The 20452-nt window shown below is 42.2% G+C and overlaps 1 protein-coding gene across 1 annotated transcript; it reads right to left on the reverse strand.

The window, feature by feature from the left end:
* Positions 1–307: 307 nt before the first annotated feature.
* Positions 308–15838, reverse strand: ptges3l (prostaglandin E synthase 3 like). The gene is made up of 7 exons (XM_034055838.3): positions 15635–15838; positions 15154–15267; positions 14399–14465; positions 13034–13132; positions 5354–5443; positions 4102–4164; positions 308–2657 (listed from the first exon to the last, which is right to left on the reverse strand). Exons 1-7 carry the CDS (start codon positions 15661–15663, stop codon positions 2649–2651), a joined length of 471 nt encoding a protein of 156 aa, XP_033911729.3. The 5' UTR covers positions 15664–15838; the 3' UTR covers positions 308–2648.
* Between the last annotated feature and the right edge of the window lie 4614 nt (positions 15839–20452).

A 20452-nucleotide genomic window follows, 5' to 3' on the forward strand; every position in this document is an offset into this window, starting at 1 on the left:
GTGATAACAAACTGAATTCTGTACAACAGCTTACTTGCACGTAAAGCTTCTAATCTTATGCTTATGTTTCCCAAAGTGATATTAATTGGGTGGCAATCAGTTGTATGACTGTTAAATGTGTGATATTAACCAGAGTGATGTTATCAGGAGCTTGTTCCCATTGACTCCTCTCATTCAATCCAGGACATTTCAATGTGGTGATAATCAGCAGGGTGGCATTAACAACAGTAACAACAGTCTTTATACTTTCAACTCATTTATCTAATAGACCAAGAATAAGATCAACAAAAAACAAGGGGGGGGGGGGCAGGTTTTAGCTTGTTTTAATAAATAGCAAATATTCTAGAAAACAATTTACACAACACAGTTTACTACTTGGTAGTTGTAAGATGTGTGTAACACATTTCATCCAACAAATGTGTCGTAACAAAACAGTTTTGAAACCCATATAAAACACAGGGCTGATAATTGAGCAGTTCTGAACTGGTGGTTTCTTCTCTGGTTTGTCATTGTTGGTGTTATTTCCTGAAAGTTTTAAAAGGAAGTTTTAAAAGAAAAAAGTAAGAAACAAAAATTACAACTCTATTTTAATAATCTAAACACTGGCGGATCTTAATACTGTGCTGCCACCCTGTATTGGCATGCTACATACATAGAGTAAAACACAGTGAAATGAAGTCTGCACAAAATGGGGTTTAATCAGTTGATTTAGATGGTGTTAAATCCAAATACAGCGATATGAGTCTGTGACACTGTGCTGGAGGTGGCAGCTTTGCAAAACAACTAGTTTAAAAGGTTTATTGTTCTTGTACAATCAAACCTGACCTGGGGAATCACAGAATTTTATTGAAAAGTTTTATTGTTCTTGTACAATCAAACCTGACCTAGGGAATCACAGAATATTATTTGTATTGACTATGACGCTGAGATTTCAAAGTGTTACGTCACATGAGCCCAATAATGTGGCCATCGTAGGTCACAGGTGAAAGTGAAAGGTGCTGTTAGATTATAAATCTCTATAACACTGAAATATTAAGCTGCCAGCAGAAATGGGTTGAGATATTAGCAGTAGTACAGTAGTAGCTTACCAAGGTAATTTTGTACTGTTTTAATTTAATTGCATTTTTATCTAATTTTGGCGGTTTCCCTTTATGGGAGAGTGGCAAAAAGAAAGCCATTGTTGAAAAAAACTCACATCAAATTTCGGCTAGAGTTTGCCAGAAGGCATGTGGGAGATTCTCTGATGAGACCAAAATAGAGCTTTTTGGCCTTAACGCTAAGCACTATGTTTGGCGCAAGCCTAACACCGCACATCATCCTGAGAACACTATCCCTACCGTGAAGCATGGTGGTGGCAGCATCATGCTATGGGGATGCTTTTCTGCGTCAGGGCCTGGAAAGCTTGTGAAGATAGAGGACAAAATGGATGCAGCAAAGTACAGAGAAATCCTGTAGGAAAACCTGCTGAAGTCTGCAAGAGACCTGAGAAGATTCGTCTTCCAGCAGGACAATGACCCCAAACATACAGTCAAAGCCACATTGGAGTGGCATAAAAACAAAAAGATCAATGTCCTGGAGTGGCTCAGTCAAAGCCCGGACCTCAATCGAATTGAGAATATGTGGAAAGAGTTGAAAATTGCTGTTCACCAAAGGTCCCCATCCAACTTGACGGAGCTTGAGCAATTTTGCAAAGAAGAATGGGCAAAAATTGGAGTGCCCAGATGTGCAAAGCTGGTAGAGACTTATCCAAATAGACTCATGGCTGTAATTGCTGCCAAATGTGCCTCTACCAAATATTGACTCAAGGGGGCGAATACTTATACAATCAATTATTTTCTGTTTTGTATTTGTAATTAATTTAGAACAATTTGTAGATTTTATTTTTCACGTTGACATTTTGGACTTTTTTTGTGTTGATCAGTGGCAAAAACTTACAGTGCTTACCTATGGTTAGGGCTTCTGTTTTTCAGTGTTTATTAATTCATTTTTTCTGTGTTTAGTTTTTGAGTTTTATGTAGATACCTCGAAATGTTTTCATATACTGTATGAAATTATTGTTTTGGGTCACTTTTCAAAATATCTTGGGCGTTTCTTTCTGTCACAATCTGTATAGTAACTCAACAGTACTTGTACACTTGTACCTTCTTTCCTTTGCTGTCTTCCACAATTACATTTTTGTGGTCAAGGAACATATTCTTCTGGGGTTTTTGTGTGCTGAGGAATTTTTTAATTAACTCATTTTAAATCTTGCAAGCAAGAACTATCCTCCTCCTAATTGTTATCTCATTTTAAATCTTGCAAGCAAGAACTATCCTCCTCCTAATTGTTATCTCATTTTAAATCTTGCAAGCGTGTACAATCCTTCCAATAGAAACGTAGGAATGTGCTGCCACTCAATATTTGGGGTGGGTTTAAAGTATTCAAAATGAATCAATGATTGATACAAATCAGGAAAGTTAAAACCGAAAATCAGAAGCCCTATGCCCTACCTTGCTTTCACTGTGCTTTATTACACTTTACTATGGGAACATTTTTTTAAGAGCAGGTGAGGCAGATTTGCAAACTCATACATGCTCCCCTCGCAGGGATGCTTAATGATTCTTAGGATGATAGGTGATGGTGGAGCTATCGTCATTCTCCTTGTTGTCTCAGTCATCCTGTTGAGAAAGAAAATCTAAGTATTAAAAACATGTTATTAGTACTTGAGTGCCTGAATTAAAGCAGAATTGTTGCAAATATATAACAATGCTATGTTTCGATTACATAACACGATTCAATTAGGTGGGGCAAATGTGCTAGCAAGGGATGAGATTCAGTAGAACAGACCGTATGTTCAAACTACAACAGGATACATGCTGGTGGTTGATGCAATCAACCCTAACTGCCATTGATTTTACCTTATTTCAATAGAGGGGTTAATCAGACCATCTGTATTAAAACCACAAGCTTCTATTAATACAGCAGGTGCTGGTAAAGACAGTAAGTTACTCTGTCTGACACTGGATTTTTATACCATCAGCTTTGTTGACATGGGTGACATTTATTTGAGCCGACTGGTGAAGTGATACTTGGATAGTAATTAGGCCTGTGTGCTGTGAACTGTGAAAGGTGTGCAGCTGTTTGTTCCCTTGCAGGATAAACACTGACGTATCAGAACTGGGGTTTGTCAGATTCACTAACCTTAAATCGACATGTGTGCTAAACCAAATTCAGTTTTGGTTAAACATATCTGACTCCTTTCTCAATTTTATTTTAGGTAAGGCAGTCCAAGATTAGTGCTAATTGGGGTCTGTGAAACCAGCTGCATAAGAGTTACCTGCAATACATTATGTTAAAACTTTGCTATAAGGGATCTTAAAATGTTGCAGAACCCCCTGTTGTGTTTGCAAGAAACACATTACTTTATCTTTGCCATATCCAATGTGGTCTATATCTCTTAGCAACATTTTTTCAATATAATCCTTATTGTTTTCGTATATATTTTTATTTACACATCATAGGTAAATCAACTAGGGAATTAATTGTTTTAAATTTTCACTCAGGAGAATGTTTCTTCTAAACATTGTAGTGTATCCAGTAATGATCCCTCCTGCAACAATTCTGGGGCTCTTACTGAAATGGGTGGTGCATTGTGGGAGCAGAAAACAAGCATTGTTGCAGAAGGGAGCATGATCTGGATACACTGTGATCCTTAGAAAATATATTTTTTCCTGGCGAACGCTCCCAACGCTGGGATACGGACATCATGGGACAAAAGTAATGTGAAGCTTTTCTTGTAAACTTTGCAGGTTGTTCTAAACTTGCGTAAAACCTTACTCTAATTGTATGTACTGCAAATGATATCTTATTTTCTAAATGTTCACTCTTTAATAGCTTGCTGGAGCTCTGTTTCATTAATAACATCAGAAAGTACAATCAGAACTGTAAGGTAGACTTTAAGAAACTTGCCTCATGCTAACGCTTTGTAATGTTTGTCGACTTGACTGAGTTTCATATAAGTTTAACCGAAGAATGCAGTTTCAAGATAAAACAATGAAAGCAATCTTGAATAAATGCATTTCCACTGCAGGGTTGACTCTGCCAGTAGTTTGTGACACTTACATCAAGGTCGTCAAGGTCATCCATTTTGGGAGCAGACCCACCTTTACTCATGCTCTGTAACATCTGTGTGAAAAAGAGAATTCAGTGTGAGCTGAACAAGAGGAGAAGGCAGGGTCTGTATTTGAAACTGTGGGGTTAATCAAAACTGAGTAATATGTAATTATTACATATATAATTAAACGCCCTCACCTTAAAAGCTGTGCCTTACTTTTTATCCACTATCTCTAGTATCCAGTTGACTAGAACAGGTGCTCCCAAACTTTCCTGAAGCCATCTTGCAGCCACAAGTTTGGAAAAACCACTGAACTATAACACAGAGCTGCTATTTTTTAACACAGGCATTTAATATAACAACATACATGCCAACAGTCCCTATATGGTCGGGACAGTCCCGATTTCCTAGCAAATGTCCCGCGTCCCGATGCATAGGAAGAAAGTCCTGATATTTACACATAGCAAAAAAATCATTTAGTCTGCACAGTAGTGTTAGTGAAAACCACACGCTGTGCTCTTCGTGCGGCTGACACATCTGCTGATCACTAACTTATACAACGGTAAGAACACTTCTTTATGTCTATTTTTACTGTCATAATGTCTATTATATGATAATATAATGAGTGTTTTTTGCGTATGACTCCTCCCATGTGTATGATGCGTTTAACACCCCCCCCCCCCCAGGAGATAAGCGTCCCGCTGAACAGTTTCCAAATGTTGGCAAGTATGTAACAACACTTTTAAAGTAATTGTAGCTAACGAATTCCAGATATCTTACCCATTTTGCACTTCCATTAACTACATAGTTCTCAAATGTGCAATTTTTAAAGAAACACGTGCTTTAGCAAACATGTATTTTACACTACACTAATAACCCTACACTAATTTCTCAGTTTGCTTACCCTGCCTTCCAGGAAGTCTGTTACTGCTTTACTTCCTTTGTCATTTTATCAAAGCATGTTACTGACAGAAAGCATATCAGTCATAAGGGAAACAGCTCGTTATTGCCAGGAAAGAAGTGGTGGAGACAGAAATGACCCAGGACTTGCAAACAGAAATTTCTTTAGCCTAGTGTAGAATCAGATATAATATTTTCAAATGCTAAAACATGATATCTGGCACCAAAAAAAGTGTTTCTTTTAAAACTGCATGTTTCAGACATATATATATATAAGCTACAATTACTTTAATTACATGTAAATATCAATTATTTTTTTAAACCGTACAGCTTTCATTAAAGTAACAATAATGGACTCACGTCAGCGTATCTCTCGTACTCTGCCATACCATCATCCTCCTCTTGTTCCCAGTCTCTCCAGTTATCAAAGTCCACAGACAACCAGACTGGCTGCAAAATAGAACATATTAGGATACCCCTTGTGGTCTTCTACCTTAAAAGCGTCAATAGATGTCGCTGTGACTAGGCTTGTGCTGTAGTGATATAAGCAGAGGGAGTAGTGAAAAAAGGATAGAGTTCTACACTGTACGGAGTAAGAGCAGGTACTGCTAGTGTTATCTACTTGTTGAATAAACCTGTTGTACTTTTACCAATGTTTCTTGATTGCCTACAATACAACACCCCTATACTGCAGTTTCAGCAGAGATTGTGTTAAGACATGACTCTAACTCCAGAACATTTCCTATTTGTCTATCCACCATTTGGTGCTGCTGTAGGAGCTTTTTTGCCAAATTAATATATATATTTAATAAAACTTACTACAAACCTTCAACGCTTTTCCAAAAATGGTTAACGTGCACATATACAGCTCTGTCACATATACAGCTCTGTCATCAGGTCTAAAATTCTAACTGCGTTTAAAAAGTAAGCAGCAGGTTGTTTGAAGCGAGGTGGCTGTGCTAGATCGTACCTGTAGTACTGATTTAACTTCGCTACAACCAACAGGAATACTTTTTGTCTGCACTGATTTTCAAGTTTGTTTTTTGAACACTGTTACAGTATTTGTTTTACGTTCTGTTTAGCAGCCTCTGTAGTAGCCTTTCGTTTAATGTGTGATTCTGAAGCTAAATAGCAATCGATCGTATTTTCTCCAAACTCACATTACAAGATGTGTAAAACCTCCATCTCCATCTGCATGTAAAGCTTCTTTGGGAAATTTCTTGACACGATCTTCAGCCGGAATATACTGTGGCGTCGGGTCTGGCAGTACCGTCAAGTGGGGCTATTACTTTTCTTGTAAATAGTTGTATTTCTGTCTATTGCTGAACAGTGTGTGTGCGTGTGGTTGTCTGTGGGTTTGGCTGCTTGCCTGTCTCCACTCACGTCCACTCTTTGCTGACTGCCAGGTTGAGTGTGCCCCACCCGGAGTCTGTGTGCCACAAGACTCCGGATGGGACAGTCAGTAAGTCTTGCGACGATGCAAATCGGTGGGTCATTACATTGCCCCCCCCCCCTCCTCTAAATTCCTCTAAATATCAGTGGCATGTGTGTGTCCCAGTCCCGGTGGTGCTAGCTAGCTGAACTGCCAGAGTATGGTTAAACCGTTCGCCGAGGCCATCACTTTGAGGGGGTGGTCCGTGTCTTGTGGATTCCGAGGCACCAGCACATCTCTGCAAACACTCGGGATTCAAAGACCCTTTCCATGGGTCTGCCGACAGGGAACTGCTGGAGGGGGTCATGAGACCGATCTGTGGGTCCCTTGCGAGCAGTATAGACATCACAGCGCTGGCAGTAGTCCTCAACATCCTTCCGGCACTGTCCCCAGTAAAAATCCTGTTGTAGCGCTTGGGGGACCACCACCTGCCACCTCACCTCTCCTGCCCTCTTTCAATCAATCAATCAATCAATCAATCTTTATTTTATATAGTGCCTTTCATAGTGGACTACCATCATAAAGCACTTTACAAGATGCAGTAAGAACAAGAAAATACATAATACTTTGTGACAGGGAACCGGGTCGCTGGTTCCTGCGCAAGTGTGTGCCTGTGAAAAATCAGCTGCATAAGCAACCAGTTGAGTGGCAGGCTTGCCCTGTGCTCAGATGATCGGGAGGTCTGGATTAGCTGGGGGGGGGCGTGCCTGGAGTGAGAGTGTTTGTTTACATCAGGAGGGAAACGTCCGCTTTGCGGGAACTACAACTACGGAGCCCTTTAACTGCAAGGCGGGCCCTGTGAAGGAGATTGCCCAGCCAGGACCGTCAGAATGGCCCGGAGTCGCTGGGAGACCAGGACTTCAGAAACAACACAACAGATGTAGGTCAGCTTAGGGGATGTGGATTCCAAAACAGTATAGAGAGGGTTACCGTAGAGTAGTAGGTTCCTGGAGCAGGATGTTCCTTTTAGTGGGACTAGCGCTCGTCTTTTTGTGTGGCAAACTTTTATTTCTTTTATTTTTAGCTTTTGTTTTTGTTTTTATTTCTTTATTAAATGTGACACTAGGTCTACCATTGCTGGTACCCAAGTGTCAGCTCGGTGTTAAAATTAAATCTGCATACCTGAGCGTTGTATCAACACCAATGCTCTGTGTCTGTCAGTATTTTCCAGCGACTACCCACACATGTAACACGTCACCCTGTTACATACTTTCACTGCCAGGCCCGTCCACTGCGCCCACAACCCTCGTGTTGCAGCCAATTGTCGTGTCACCTCCTGCAAGGTGGCCTCTGCTGGTCCTCCAGCCATTGGAGGACGGTTTATAGGTCTGGGTCCTCCTCTTGACACCGCTTCCACTCCATTCCTCCCTCCCCCCCCCCCCCCCCACTCGCACCAGCTCCTAGCACTGGACGACCCCGGTCCTGCCCTCTCTCTGGGTCCTCTTCGACTCCAGCCAGCATGAGCTCCGCTTCCCGAGTCTCCCTCTTGTCGCAGTGCATGTAACTGTCTTTGGCACAGGGTCACAGGGACAGGGCATCCGCATTTTCATGCTGTTCTCCGCTCTGTGTTGGATTGAGAAATTGAATGCATGCAGCTGCTTGATCCACTGGGCGACCTGTCCCTCCAGTTCCTGAACGACAGGAGCTAACTGCAGAACTGCATGATCCGTCCTTACTGTGAACGAGAGCACACAGAGCTAGTAACAGAAGTGGCAGATCCCTGTGACCACCGCCAGCTGCTCCCGCCAGGTGACACAGAACTGGCGGTCAGGTTTGCTAAGCAACCAGCTGTAGTAGGCGATGACCCTCTTCCATACTGGACCAATTTGCAACAGCATGACTCTGATCCCCTCGTCACTGACATTGGTGTTGAGCAGGAATGGCAGTCTGGGGTCCGGGAGGGAGTGTACTGGCGACTGGATTAGGGCCTCCCACAGGGTGTCAAAGGCCAGCCGTCGTTCCTTACAAATGGCTCTCCCTTCTTCAAGAGCTTGTGCAAGGGAGCAGCAATGATGGCAAAGCATTGAATGAACCGGCGGTAGTTGGCACTGGTTGATCGACGTGAGCCACTCTCTGACGGCAGTCACCTTGCTGGGCTCGGTGCTGATGCCGTCACCTCTAACCTTGTGGTCCAGAAAGACACTTCTCAGGGTCTAACCAGAGCTCCGCCTCGTCACACGCTGCAGCACCTTCTTCAGAGCGTCCAGGGCTCAGGAGGTTGTCCAGATAGACAAGGCATTCTGCGGGGGGCATTCCGACCAGCATTTTCTCCATTAGTTCAAAAGTGACTGGTGTGTTTGCAAAGCCCGAATAGCATCACTTTAAACTGCCAGAGTCCTCTGCCAGTAGAAAAGGCGGTCTTTGGTCGTGCAGTCGGGGCGAGGACCACTTGCCAGTAGCCACATTTTAGGTCTAACGAGGAGAACCACCAGGTCCAGGAACTCGTTGATGCAGGGGAGAGGTAGGAGTCCTTGCTCGTCATTTTATTCAGCCGTCTGTAGTCAACAGAGAAGCACCACTTCCCATCTTTTTTTGGAACCATGGCTACTGGCGATATCCAGGGGCTGTCCTCCTCCGTGGCTTCCTGTCGCGCCGGCTGGCAGCAGGGCTGTAGTTTAATGGGCCTGGCCTCCCCCGTATCAATAGAGTGCTGGACAAGATGTGTCCGCCCAATGTCTTCAGGGCTGGTGGCGAAACCGTGGCAGTATGCTAGTAACAGTTCCCACAGCTGGGCCTGTTGCTCCGGATTACTGTGGCCAGAGAGGGGTCCGCTCCTGGGGTTCGCGATGGGGGGACTGGAACTGCGGACTGGTTGGAGGAGGACTGGATTTTGGTGCTGTAGGAGGCGTGGTCGATGGCTCCTGCTGGTGTGGGACCCGAGGGAGGGATGAGGTCCCCTGGGCAGGCACTGTGGAAGTTGGTTCTCTCCATGGGTCTTGTCTGCCGGTCAGGATAAGTAGGGGCCCTTGTGGTGCCTGGCTAGGCGTCGGCAGCTGTCTTGGGGGCTCCTGTAGCCTCCTTTCTCAGTCTGGTTGTGCGCGGCGGGTGAAGGGATCCCAGTTGCGGCCCAGCTGCCCCAGGGGATCGGCTGGTGGCTCCAGGTAGGCTAAGGCCAGGGCCGGGTCCCCTTGTAAGTGCAAGGTCCAGAGGTCCAGCTGACCACTTGTGTAGTGCAGGAAGTTCAGGCTTCTAGCACCACCACTAAATGCCCCGCTTTCTCCTCTGTGTCCCAGCCATTGGCCAAGGCTGCCATTCTGAATTTGGCCTGGTAGGCTCCTAGGGCAAGGCCCCATCATAACAACCTTGGGGCTTATCTAGCTGTCCCTCCCAAACCTGGCACGTCAACAAGGCCCTCAGTGTCCCATAGTCCCGACGTTGCTCATGCATAACCAATCGGAGGCAATTAGAAAAGCTTGCCAAATGACCTTACCATCATATTTGGGGATGTTGAGGTAGGCCTTGTTGTTGTTGTTGTTGTTGTTGTTGTTTGTGCGTCCTCCAGTCACTCCCAGGATCCTTTGCGCCTGCTCCTGGTTCCACTTCTTGTTTGATGGTCCCAGCCCAGTGCTGTCTAGCGGTTTCTGCCCCACCCTTGGCCCGCTGTGAAGTCACCTCAGCCTTAACAGGCGCTTTCGTCGTTCCCGCTGGGCCGTCTATGTAATGTTGTTGAAGCTGATACCCTGGGATCCTTCAAGAAGCTGTTTGATGAGATTCTGGGATCAATAAGCTACTAACAACCAAACGAGCAAGATGGGCTGAATGGCCTCCTCTCGTTTGTAAACTTTCTTATGTTCTTATGTTCTTATGTCTCCAGTGGGCCGTCCTCCTCGCCGTCACTGCCGACATAGATGACACATGGCCCCTTACCATTGCCGGTCCTTGTGGCGCCTGTATCTAGTCCACCCACGACCCTCAGCTCGGCAGCCAGCTCCTCTAGCCTCACTCACAACTCCTCCCCCCTTAGTGGTGGCAAAACTCCCATCTCTGCCCACTCCTGCTTCAACTCCCTCTGTCTCTACCTGGTGTGCGCTCCATAATCCCGCTGTTGAACACCAATGTAGTGTAAAATGAAAGCAGGCTCCACACAGGCAGTAGTTTCATGCTCAAATTCAGTGGTTTGTTAGGACAAATAAAAAAATAAAGGACCACTGTGCGCCATGGACCAGCCAAAGCAAAACAAAATAATAAAATCCCCCTGTGCTAAATTCCAGTCTACCTGTCGCTCTGTCACTCACTGTTTGGTTTCGTCTTCTCTCTCAACTCACTTTCCATCTCCACACGCGCTCAGGCATGCACACCTATTTATCTCTTTGCATTAAACTTCACCATCCATCTGCCTTCACCAATCTTGGTCATGCCATTCAGACCCCAATCTCCCGCCAGCATTCTGGGGGTGCAATTGTATGTGAGCCCGGACAGACTGACTCGCATGAATTAACCAAATTTCGCCTGTTTTCATCACAGTTGTCGTGCTTTTTTTTTTTTTTATATACGCATGAGTTTTCGTGCATAAAAAAGTTTGATGGAAACATAGCTACATACACTAAAGTATCATTTAACCATTTTATTCCATTGATCATCTTTTAGGTATCAAACACTATTGGCAGCTGCATTATTTTTAGATATGTGCGTGCGTCATCGGTTCTTTGAATTTTGTCTATGTGATTACTTATTGATGTTACTTTTAAATGTGAATTTTCGATATTATAAAACATCAAAACACATCTCAGAATATTATTATTATTTTATTATTATTTGTTTATTTAGCAGACGCCTTTATCCAAGGCGACTTACAGAGACTCAGGTGTGTGAACTATGCATCAGCTGCAGAGTCACTTACAATTACGTCTCACCCGAAAGACGGAGCACAAGGAGGTTAAGTGACTTGCTCAGGGTCACACGGTGAGTCAGTGGCTGAGGTGGGATTTGAATCGGGGACCTCCTGGTTACAAGCCCTTTTCTTTAACCACTGGACCACACAGACCAATTCAGCATGATACTGTACTTAATACTTTTAGAGGTGTCGCGAGTATACTTGATTCAATGCCCTTGCGGTAAATCTTATGTCGGTAAAACGAAATGTGCTCTTAAAACTAGAATAGCTGAACATCGTAGCACGATAAGATGTAAAAATGAAACCTATCCATTTGCTGCCCATTTTATAGAAGCCAAACACTCGATTTCATCTCTTAGATATTTTGGTATAGAAAGGGTTGAATTTTCAAGGAGGGGTGGTGATTTTGATACTTTTCTCATAAAAAGAGAAGCTTTTTGGATCCATAATCTAAAAACTCTTATTCCTAATGGTATGAGTATTGATTTCGATCTAGACTGTTCCTTTAAATTATTATTATTATCATTGCTTTTCTTCTATGATCAATTTTAATTTTATATATTTTTGGGGGAATTTACAGATATGTGCTTAGAAATTTCAATAAACAAGATTGTGTTTTTGTTAAATTGTTAATTTTATTTAGTTTTTTTTAAAAAAAAAAGCTAATGATTAGGTGTTACAATTATCCATTATAAAGTATAACTGATTATATATTAGCTTTATTTTTTGCATTATTATTATTGATTAATTACGCAACATTATCCAAGTGATTTTATCTTTAATTAATAACTTTCAATCTACGATGTCTTTATACAACTAACAATTATGTAGACTGATTGTGACTTCTTAACTTATTGATTGTTAACATCTGCTACTTTGTCTATAAAAAAAAAAAACATTCTATTAGTGGCTCTCATACCCTGATCAAGGCTTTGCAGCCGAAACGTTGGTTTCTTTCTCAATAAATTTTGAAAACTTTTAGGAGTATGTTTGAGTGTGCGGTTTCCCTTTTAAGCTTTGCTCCATTGTCCAGCACCTCGGCTATGCTCCTTGGGTGTGCGTCTACTCTTTGTTTTTCTAGCACCGTGGTTATTAACACAGCACTGCTCTGCACCTGTTAAAAAATGCAGCAGCAGCTTAGATTACTCTCGCAATGACAAGTCAGTTTTGAAAAGCTTGAATAAACCATTTGAGTTTGATGATGATGACTCGAGTCATCAGGTTACAAAAGTACTGTAACCGTTTTGAATTGGTTAGCAACTAATTGCTATCAGTGCCAGAAAGCTATTCTTTTAAGCAAAGTTCCTGTTCCTTTGTTTAGGCGGAGCATTTACAATGGGAAAATTCAGTTTCACCACAAGGGTGTTCCCTAAGCTGAAGTGTTCTCTTAGGAGGTGTTCCTATATGCGGAGACTACTGTATCTGCATATTACAAAAAAAGCACAGACCCAAAGGAGTCAGTGATATACTGCAAGTGCTCATAATAGGTATTAAAATTGATTTAGCAGTCATATCAAGTGTTGCAGGTGACTCAAGCAAAAGTTCCCAAATTTTGTTAAAATTATGATTGTTTTGCTTTTACTTAACTTCGTGCAGGGCAGAAAATTGCTTGAAAATATCACCTACCGCTAGTTTGGAAATTGCCTAAAATTTGTATTGTGTTACCTTAAAATGAGAGGTCCGAATTGAGCTTGGATTCAAACCTAGGTAAAATGGTGCATACATTTATTGACCCATTGAACCACCTAGCCCCCTACTGTGTGTTACTCTTTACCTTGCCTGCATCCTTCGTCAGACGAGGCCACGCCATATTCTCTGTCTTTTTCCTCAGCATTACATTGATTGTACGGTCATAACGCCTCTCTCTGGAATCCTGTCAGAACACATGAGAAGATTTTCAGTTCCTTGTCATTTCAGGACAGCTCACAATGTCTGTGAGAAGGATAGGGGCTCATTAACAGAGGTGCTCCCGGTATATTAAAAACAACAACATATTTCAACATGCAATGCACAAATTGAAAGGGGCACAAAACAGAAATATAGCTTTACCCTGTGTAACGGGCAGTGTTGTGTGATGCACAGCCATCACAGATTCATTCCCCTGTCGGTGAGGTGAGATTAAAAGCACAATAATCATGAATGCAGACAACTCTGGCTGTTTTGCATAGTGTTTCAGACGCTCGCTTGCGGTGAGCAGGCTCACCGGTTCGCAATTAAATCTGTGATGTCAACTGACAGTGGCAAAATGCCAAAAATATCGATTATTTTATCGAAAATAATCATTTTAGGCTTGTCTACAGTTGTTTTCTGTTGAAAGTTGGCTAAACAGCCTGGAGAAAATGCCATAACTTTGATTTAAAGATGTCCTCCATGAATAACACATCTTGTGTCTTAGTTTTTTGCTGCCATTTCTTTTTACAGTAAATATAATCAGGACTCGGTTCATGTTTTTACAGTAAATATAATCAGGACTCGGTTCATGTTTTTACAGTAAATATGATCCGGACTCGGTTCATGTTTTTACTCAATATCCAAGGTCATCACCATTGATTATGAAAGCTATTTAAAAAAAGAATACTAGTATTTTTTTTTTTATTATTATTTTAACATATTTATATATACAATATATGTTATTTATTTTTGGATGTATAATACTTGTTTGGAATTATTTTATTGTTGTATTGTTATTTTATTTATTGAGTATTGACTACTTAAGTCTTGCATTGGTACTCGTACTATTGAGATGTACCTGTGATGGCCCTGCGGACACAAAGTGAATAAACTAAAGAATCTATAGACCTATTACCATTTAGAAAGATAGCCTTCTTTAAACTTTTATATATGATTTATATATACGGTCCACCCCACTACTGTACACCCCCAAGTCATCTGAGGACCTGCATTATTATACCAGTACCTAAGGGAGCCACACTGGCAGCTTGTTGACCCTGTTTAGTTTTAAAAAGATGACATATATATCTGCAGTCTGGATAATGGTATGGTACTCTATAAATTTAACTTGTTGTTTTTGTATATTAATCACTGGGTTCTGGGCTTTATCACTGCCTTGCACACATTTTATTTTGACACTGTGGTAGATAATAATTACAAAGTCAGCTGAAAGATGTTGTATACGTACCAGTGCCTGTACTTTATCATAAAAGTGAATCTCGTTGTAGATATTAGTATCATCTGCTGATTTACAACTGCAAAAATAAAAAAAGAATGTTATTTGAATGAGCATTGTTACCTTCCCCTGTTTAGTACAGTAAACCCCATTTATGTATTCTGAATTTTCATAATCATCTATTATCTGTTTAATATCTTGTTATCGTTCTTTATCGGCTCGTTATTTAACAGGTTTAATTTCTGCTCTTAAAAGACCTTAGAGGTGTGTGCAGCTGTAATTTCTGCCCCCCCCTGTCCTCCCTGTCCCCCCGTCCCCCCTGTCCCCCCTGTCCGTCCCCCCCCCCCCGCAACCATGATTCAAGTGGTCATTTCTAAAACCACCTCACTTCAGAAATTTTGCTTAAGAGTTTTTCAGAAGCAGCCCTCTGGTCAAAAAAGATAAATAGTTAAGCCTAGTAAATAATGTAGTGCAAGCAAACAGTATTTCATCTAAGCAGAACCCACTAAGGGTTTTCTATTTAATTCAAAGGCCAACATCGATATATATATATATATATATATATATATATATATATATATATATATATATATATATATATATATATATATGCCTTTGGATAAAGTTTAAAATGTTAAACTATAAACTATTAACATCCCTGGAAACAACTATAGAGTATCTTACAGAATACACATGACAGGAGATTAAACATGTAATCATTTATTCTGAGAATGTAGATGAAATCACTCCCACAGAGAATCACTCACCTGAATATGAGTTTGGTTTCTTGAATATCAACTTGGACATCTTTACTGTCTTCTACAATGAAATTGACGTACACAAACTTTGGACGGTCAAACCACAGTGCACGTGCTGGTTGACTTAAAACACAAAGGATGGAAAGAAAAGTTTCACATCGTTTACAGTTTTAATAATATATTAAAAACCATCTAGTAATACATTTTACGCTCAATAGTGCTGAATTTAAAAGAAAATAAATTCAGTGACAAATGTTTTGCTGAGAGGACCTTTTCAATGTCTTTGTCATGTTTGTTTAAAATATTTTAAAATGTAAATGTTCGTATTATTTCCCTAATTATTCTCACACTCTAGGTAGTTTACCACTATATGTAATATGGCTTAACAAAATACATGTTCATTTTCAAATTGAAAATAAACTGTAACTTAGTTTTACCTTCTCCTTTTTATTACCATCCAGTCTGCAGGTTCAGGTTTTGCTCTACATACCTGTCTTCCAGCCTGGTGATTTTGGGCATTGTGTTAATATCCAACAGCAGCAAGTTTGGATGAAAAAATTGGAATTCAGCTGAAATCCAGGCCTCTCTTTTCCTTTCAAAATCCTGCACAGAATATAGCAGCCCGCTTCCCCACGCTTACTATCTCCTCTCTTATCGGTTTGCTATGTTTAGATGGCCCACACTCAGCTGTTGCTTTCATTTATAGCCATGCCAGGGAGCACCATGGTTATTTCCAGAGGCTTCTTTCCCTATACCCACCCCCTGTGTGAAATGGGACACCACTCCTGCCTCAGCCTGGTTCGCTCTCTGTGAGTTTGTTATCACTTACTCCCTGGAGTGGCTTGGGGGTGTGCTGGTGGTAACAGCTGTCAAGTTTCTAAACAGTACCTAAATTTAAAAAAGTGTTTGACTGTATTTGCAAGAGAAATGGTGCCTTGTGAATTATGGCCATTTTGGGCATTTCGTATTTAGGACCACTAATCCAAATGAAACTGTCCACATACATGACTGTTGCATACATCTGAATCAAGAAGATGTGAAATTATGTATCAAACCTCACAATTCAACCCAAAATGGCCTTTTTTCATAAAAATCCCCTTTTCCCTTCCAAGCACAGTAAAACTGATTGAAAATGTAATGAAAGTATGTGGCAGGGCTGAGGCCCAGCACATGGAAAGTGTGGTTTTGATTTGTTCATTTTTCTTCCAGGGTTTTGTGTAAGTACTTTATTAGGGAGCCAGATGCTCCATCTGGGACATCCTACCTGCTGTGTTTGGTTGCAGGGAAAATAATCTGGTGATTGGCCAGCTGTAGATCCCTAACAACAGAGGTTTCCAATCCCAAGTCCTAGTGTGCCATTCCACTCCAGGTTTAACATGGAACATGATATAATTAACTACATCAGGGACTGAATGGGGGGGTTAACAATTTAGAACAAGGTTGGAACAAAGACCAGGAGTGGAAGGACAAAATTTGGACATCCTGCCAATCAAGCAGGTGGTTGTGTCCCGGTAGAACATCTTGAGATAAAAGGGGGAGCTGACACACATTGTGCACAGAATACAGCAGCCCGCTTCCCCACGCTTTCTATCTCCTCTCTTTGTTATGTTTAGATGGCCCACACTCAGCTGTTGCTTTCATTTGTAGCCATGTGTAACAGGGCGAGGAGCCCTGTACATTGTTTTGTTTATTTATTTTTAGAACAGGGTCTCCCCCTCCGCCCCTGTGCAGTTTATTATTTTGTATTTCTGGTTTATTATAATTTATGATTATTGTTATTATTTATTATTGTATTTATATGAATGCGAAGCGCCGTCTGTATTGTTTTTGTATTTAAATATGACGGTGTAGCCGTGTGTTTTGTTTGTTTATTGTTTTATTTTAAAGTGTGTTCTGGCAGAGGCGAGAGTGGGTACTCGTCCTCTGCCGGGAATAATTAAAAGCCTCGTGCAGAAGGTGGCCATCTCCCGAATTAATTAAGTGATTCATTTGTTGCTAAATCGAGAGATGGTCACCTGCATATAAACCTACAGCGCTCCCGGTTCCAAGTGGGTGTTCAAGAGGAGGAACGAGAGTGGAGAGAGCGAGCGAAAAAAAAAACTAAACTTAAAAGTAAATACAGGATCAGTGAAGGCTACTGCCCAGCCTGACCTGGACCATTTATTGTTTATTTTGTGTTCGTGATTTTGTTTTGTTTAAACCTTTTATTTTGCTCTGAGAGCAAGTCTTTTTGTTTAAACCTTTTATTTATTTTTGTTATTTAAAAATAAAACGGTGCAAGCGCCTTGGCACCGTACCTGCAGTGCCTGTGTTTCTTCCTGCATTCTGACCTGATGTCACCACACACGACCATCATGTCACACCATGTCAGGGAGCACCATGGTTATTTCCAGAGGCTTCTTTCCCTATACCCACCCCCTATGTGAAATGGGACACCACTCCTGCCTCAGCCTGGTTCGCTCTCTGTGAGTTTGTTATCACTTACTCCCTGGAGTGTCTTGGGGGGTGAGCTGGTGGTAACAGCTGTCAAACTTCTAAACAGTACCAGCTGTTTAAAGTCATGTCTGGAAATAATGCTTTACTGTAGTAAAGGATGGGTGGCAAATAGCCCTGGATTTTGACACATGAAAATGAGCTATAGTGTTCGCTGAGAGGTTCACTTGGTAAAGGCACGACCACCTGCTGTGCAGAGTGAGTCACAGACAAAGGAGAGCAGGTTTGCTTCCTGGCTGTCTAAGTTTGGCTATATTTCTCAAATGATAAAAAGATACTTTAGTACCTTCCCTAATATGAGTCCCAAACTCTTAATTTCTAGTTTAAGTTTTGATGAGAGACTGCAAGGGTCGAGGTCATGTAATCCCACATTTCCTTTTAGTTGGTTCTGTGAGACCACTAGCACAACCTCTGTTTTATTTGAATTCAACAGAAAATTTTGTGACATCCAATGCTTAGAACATAAGAACATAAGAAAGTTTACAAACGAGAGGAGGCCATTCAGCCCATCTTGCTCATTTGCTTGTTAGTAGCTTATTGATCCCAGAATCTCATCAAGCAGCTTCTTGAAGGATCGCAGGGTGTCAGCTTCAACAACATTACTGGGGAGTTGGTTCCAGACCCTCACAATTCTCTGTATAAAAAAGTGCCTCCTATTTTCTGTTCTGAATGCCCCTTTATCTAATCTCCATTTGTGACCCCTGGTCCTTGTTTCTTTTTTCAGGTCCGAAAAGTCCCCTGGGTCGACATTGTCTATACCTTTTAGGATTTTGAATGTTTGAATCAGATCACCGCATAGTCTTCTTTGTTCGACTGAATAGATTCAATTATTTTAGCCCGTCTGCATATGACATGCCTTTAAAACCCGGGATAATTCTGGTTGCTCTTCTTTGCACTCTTTCTAGAGCAGCAATATCCTTTTTGATGTCTGTAAGGCAATTTCTAGCCGGACTACACTGCACCGATGTTCCTCTATTGTTGTAATTCACCACACCTGCACTAAGAGTACTCACTACTGGGAGAAGTGACCGTGTCTGTGTTGTGTGTCTTTGTTTTTGTATTATTATTTCAGGACTGAACCCCAGGGTTTATTTACTGGCGATACACATCGTTGTATTATTATTTCTGGTCGCCAGACCAGGCTTACAAATAAAGACTTGTTTGGACCGTGAACTCTGTTGTTTGTCGTTGTTGGAGCACTACATCACCACTACACTTGCACACTGCAAACCACTTTGCCACACGTGGTGTCAGAACGGGTGATATGGACGTTGCAATGCTCACTGCGCTATTGCAAGCGCTGGAACAGAGACGGGAGACGGAGGAGAGACAGTGGGAGGAGAGGTACACGGCGCTAATCGAGAGGGTTGGACTCGGACACGCACCCCAAGTACCAGCAGAATTCGTAATAGCACCCCCTAAAACACAGGCGCAGAAGATGACGGTGAAGGATGACCCAGAGGAGTACTTGGTTGCCTTCGAGCGGTTGACCACCACTGCATTATGGCCGAAGGACTACTGGGCGAGTCAACTTAGCGAGGAGGCCCAAGCCGCATACCAGGCCATGACTAATGAGGAGGCCAGCCAGTATGACCTGGTCAAGCAGGCTATCTTCCAGCGGCTGAACATTACGGGGGAAACCCGGACACCCTGGAGGCCGCCATCAAACTGGTGGAGGATTACAAAGACTCCCTGGAGGCCGCCGTCAAACTAGCAGAGGATTACGAGGACTCCCTGGTCTCCGCACGTACCGGATTACTGAGCCCTCAAGCCCCACCGAGCAGCCAAGGATCAGCGCCGCCTCCACCACCACCTCGACAGCGACAGCGTGGGAGAAGTACAGTCGTGGAAAAGTACAGAGCAGTTAGAAGCAGTGAGGAGAAATTACATCTTTAATTGCTTTAACCAGAAAACACTGCAGCTTAAAGTCTAACAGCTGTGTCTTTTTCTGATAACAAGCTGAAGCTCAGAGCAGCTGATTCAAATTTGCCGCCATTCTGAGACACGGGGGAAGGGCGGAGCCAGCAGCACAACACAGATACAAACAAAAGCCAGGCAGTCTTCCCAGCGACAGCGTGTGGAAGCGACAGCATGGGAGAAGTACAGTCGTGGAAAAGTACAGAGCAGTTAGAAGCAGTTTGAAAGCAGGTTGACAGCTAAACTAAACTTCCAAAAAAAATAAAAAATAAAAAAATAACATGGTCTTCAAGCCACTAATCTGCGACACCTGCATGATGTGGGAAATCCGAGAAAACCCAGTAGAGCTCAACCAAGTGTGTGTAAAGTGCTGCACGATCCAGGACTTGCTTAAACTAGTAAGTATGCTAGAAATGGAGCTGCAGGAAATAAGACAGCAACAGGAGCTTGAGGAGCTGGCACACCCACAATTCATACAATTCATGGAAGTCAGTACCCCTAGCAGACTGAAAGCCACCAGGGAGATGGAAGATGGTCAAAACAGCTGGGTTCAGGTAGGCAGAAGCAGGGAAAAAAAGAAACTTTGTCAAACACAACCACCAGAAATAAACACAACCACCAGAAATCCAGACATCCAACAAATTTGAGCCACTTCAAAATATAGATGATCAAAACCAACATCAAGAGAATGAAAGGAACAACATCCAGGACCCTATAAAATGTGCTGGCCAGGCAGCAAAAAGAAGGGAGGTCATGATTGTTGGGGACTCCATATTGCGAAACACAGCAAGTTCAGTTCGCAGTTTGGACCCCCTTACTACAACAGTGTGCTGCCTTCCAGGAGCCTCTGTCAAGCACAACACTGAGAAAGTGGACAGGCTCCTAGAATGAACAGGAG

This window comes from Acipenser ruthenus, chromosome 33 (assembly GCF_902713425.1).
Source record: "Acipenser ruthenus chromosome 33, fAciRut3.2 maternal haplotype, whole genome shotgun sequence".
In the NCBI taxonomy this organism is placed as follows: domain Eukaryota; kingdom Metazoa; phylum Chordata; class Actinopteri; order Acipenseriformes; family Acipenseridae; genus Acipenser; species Acipenser ruthenus.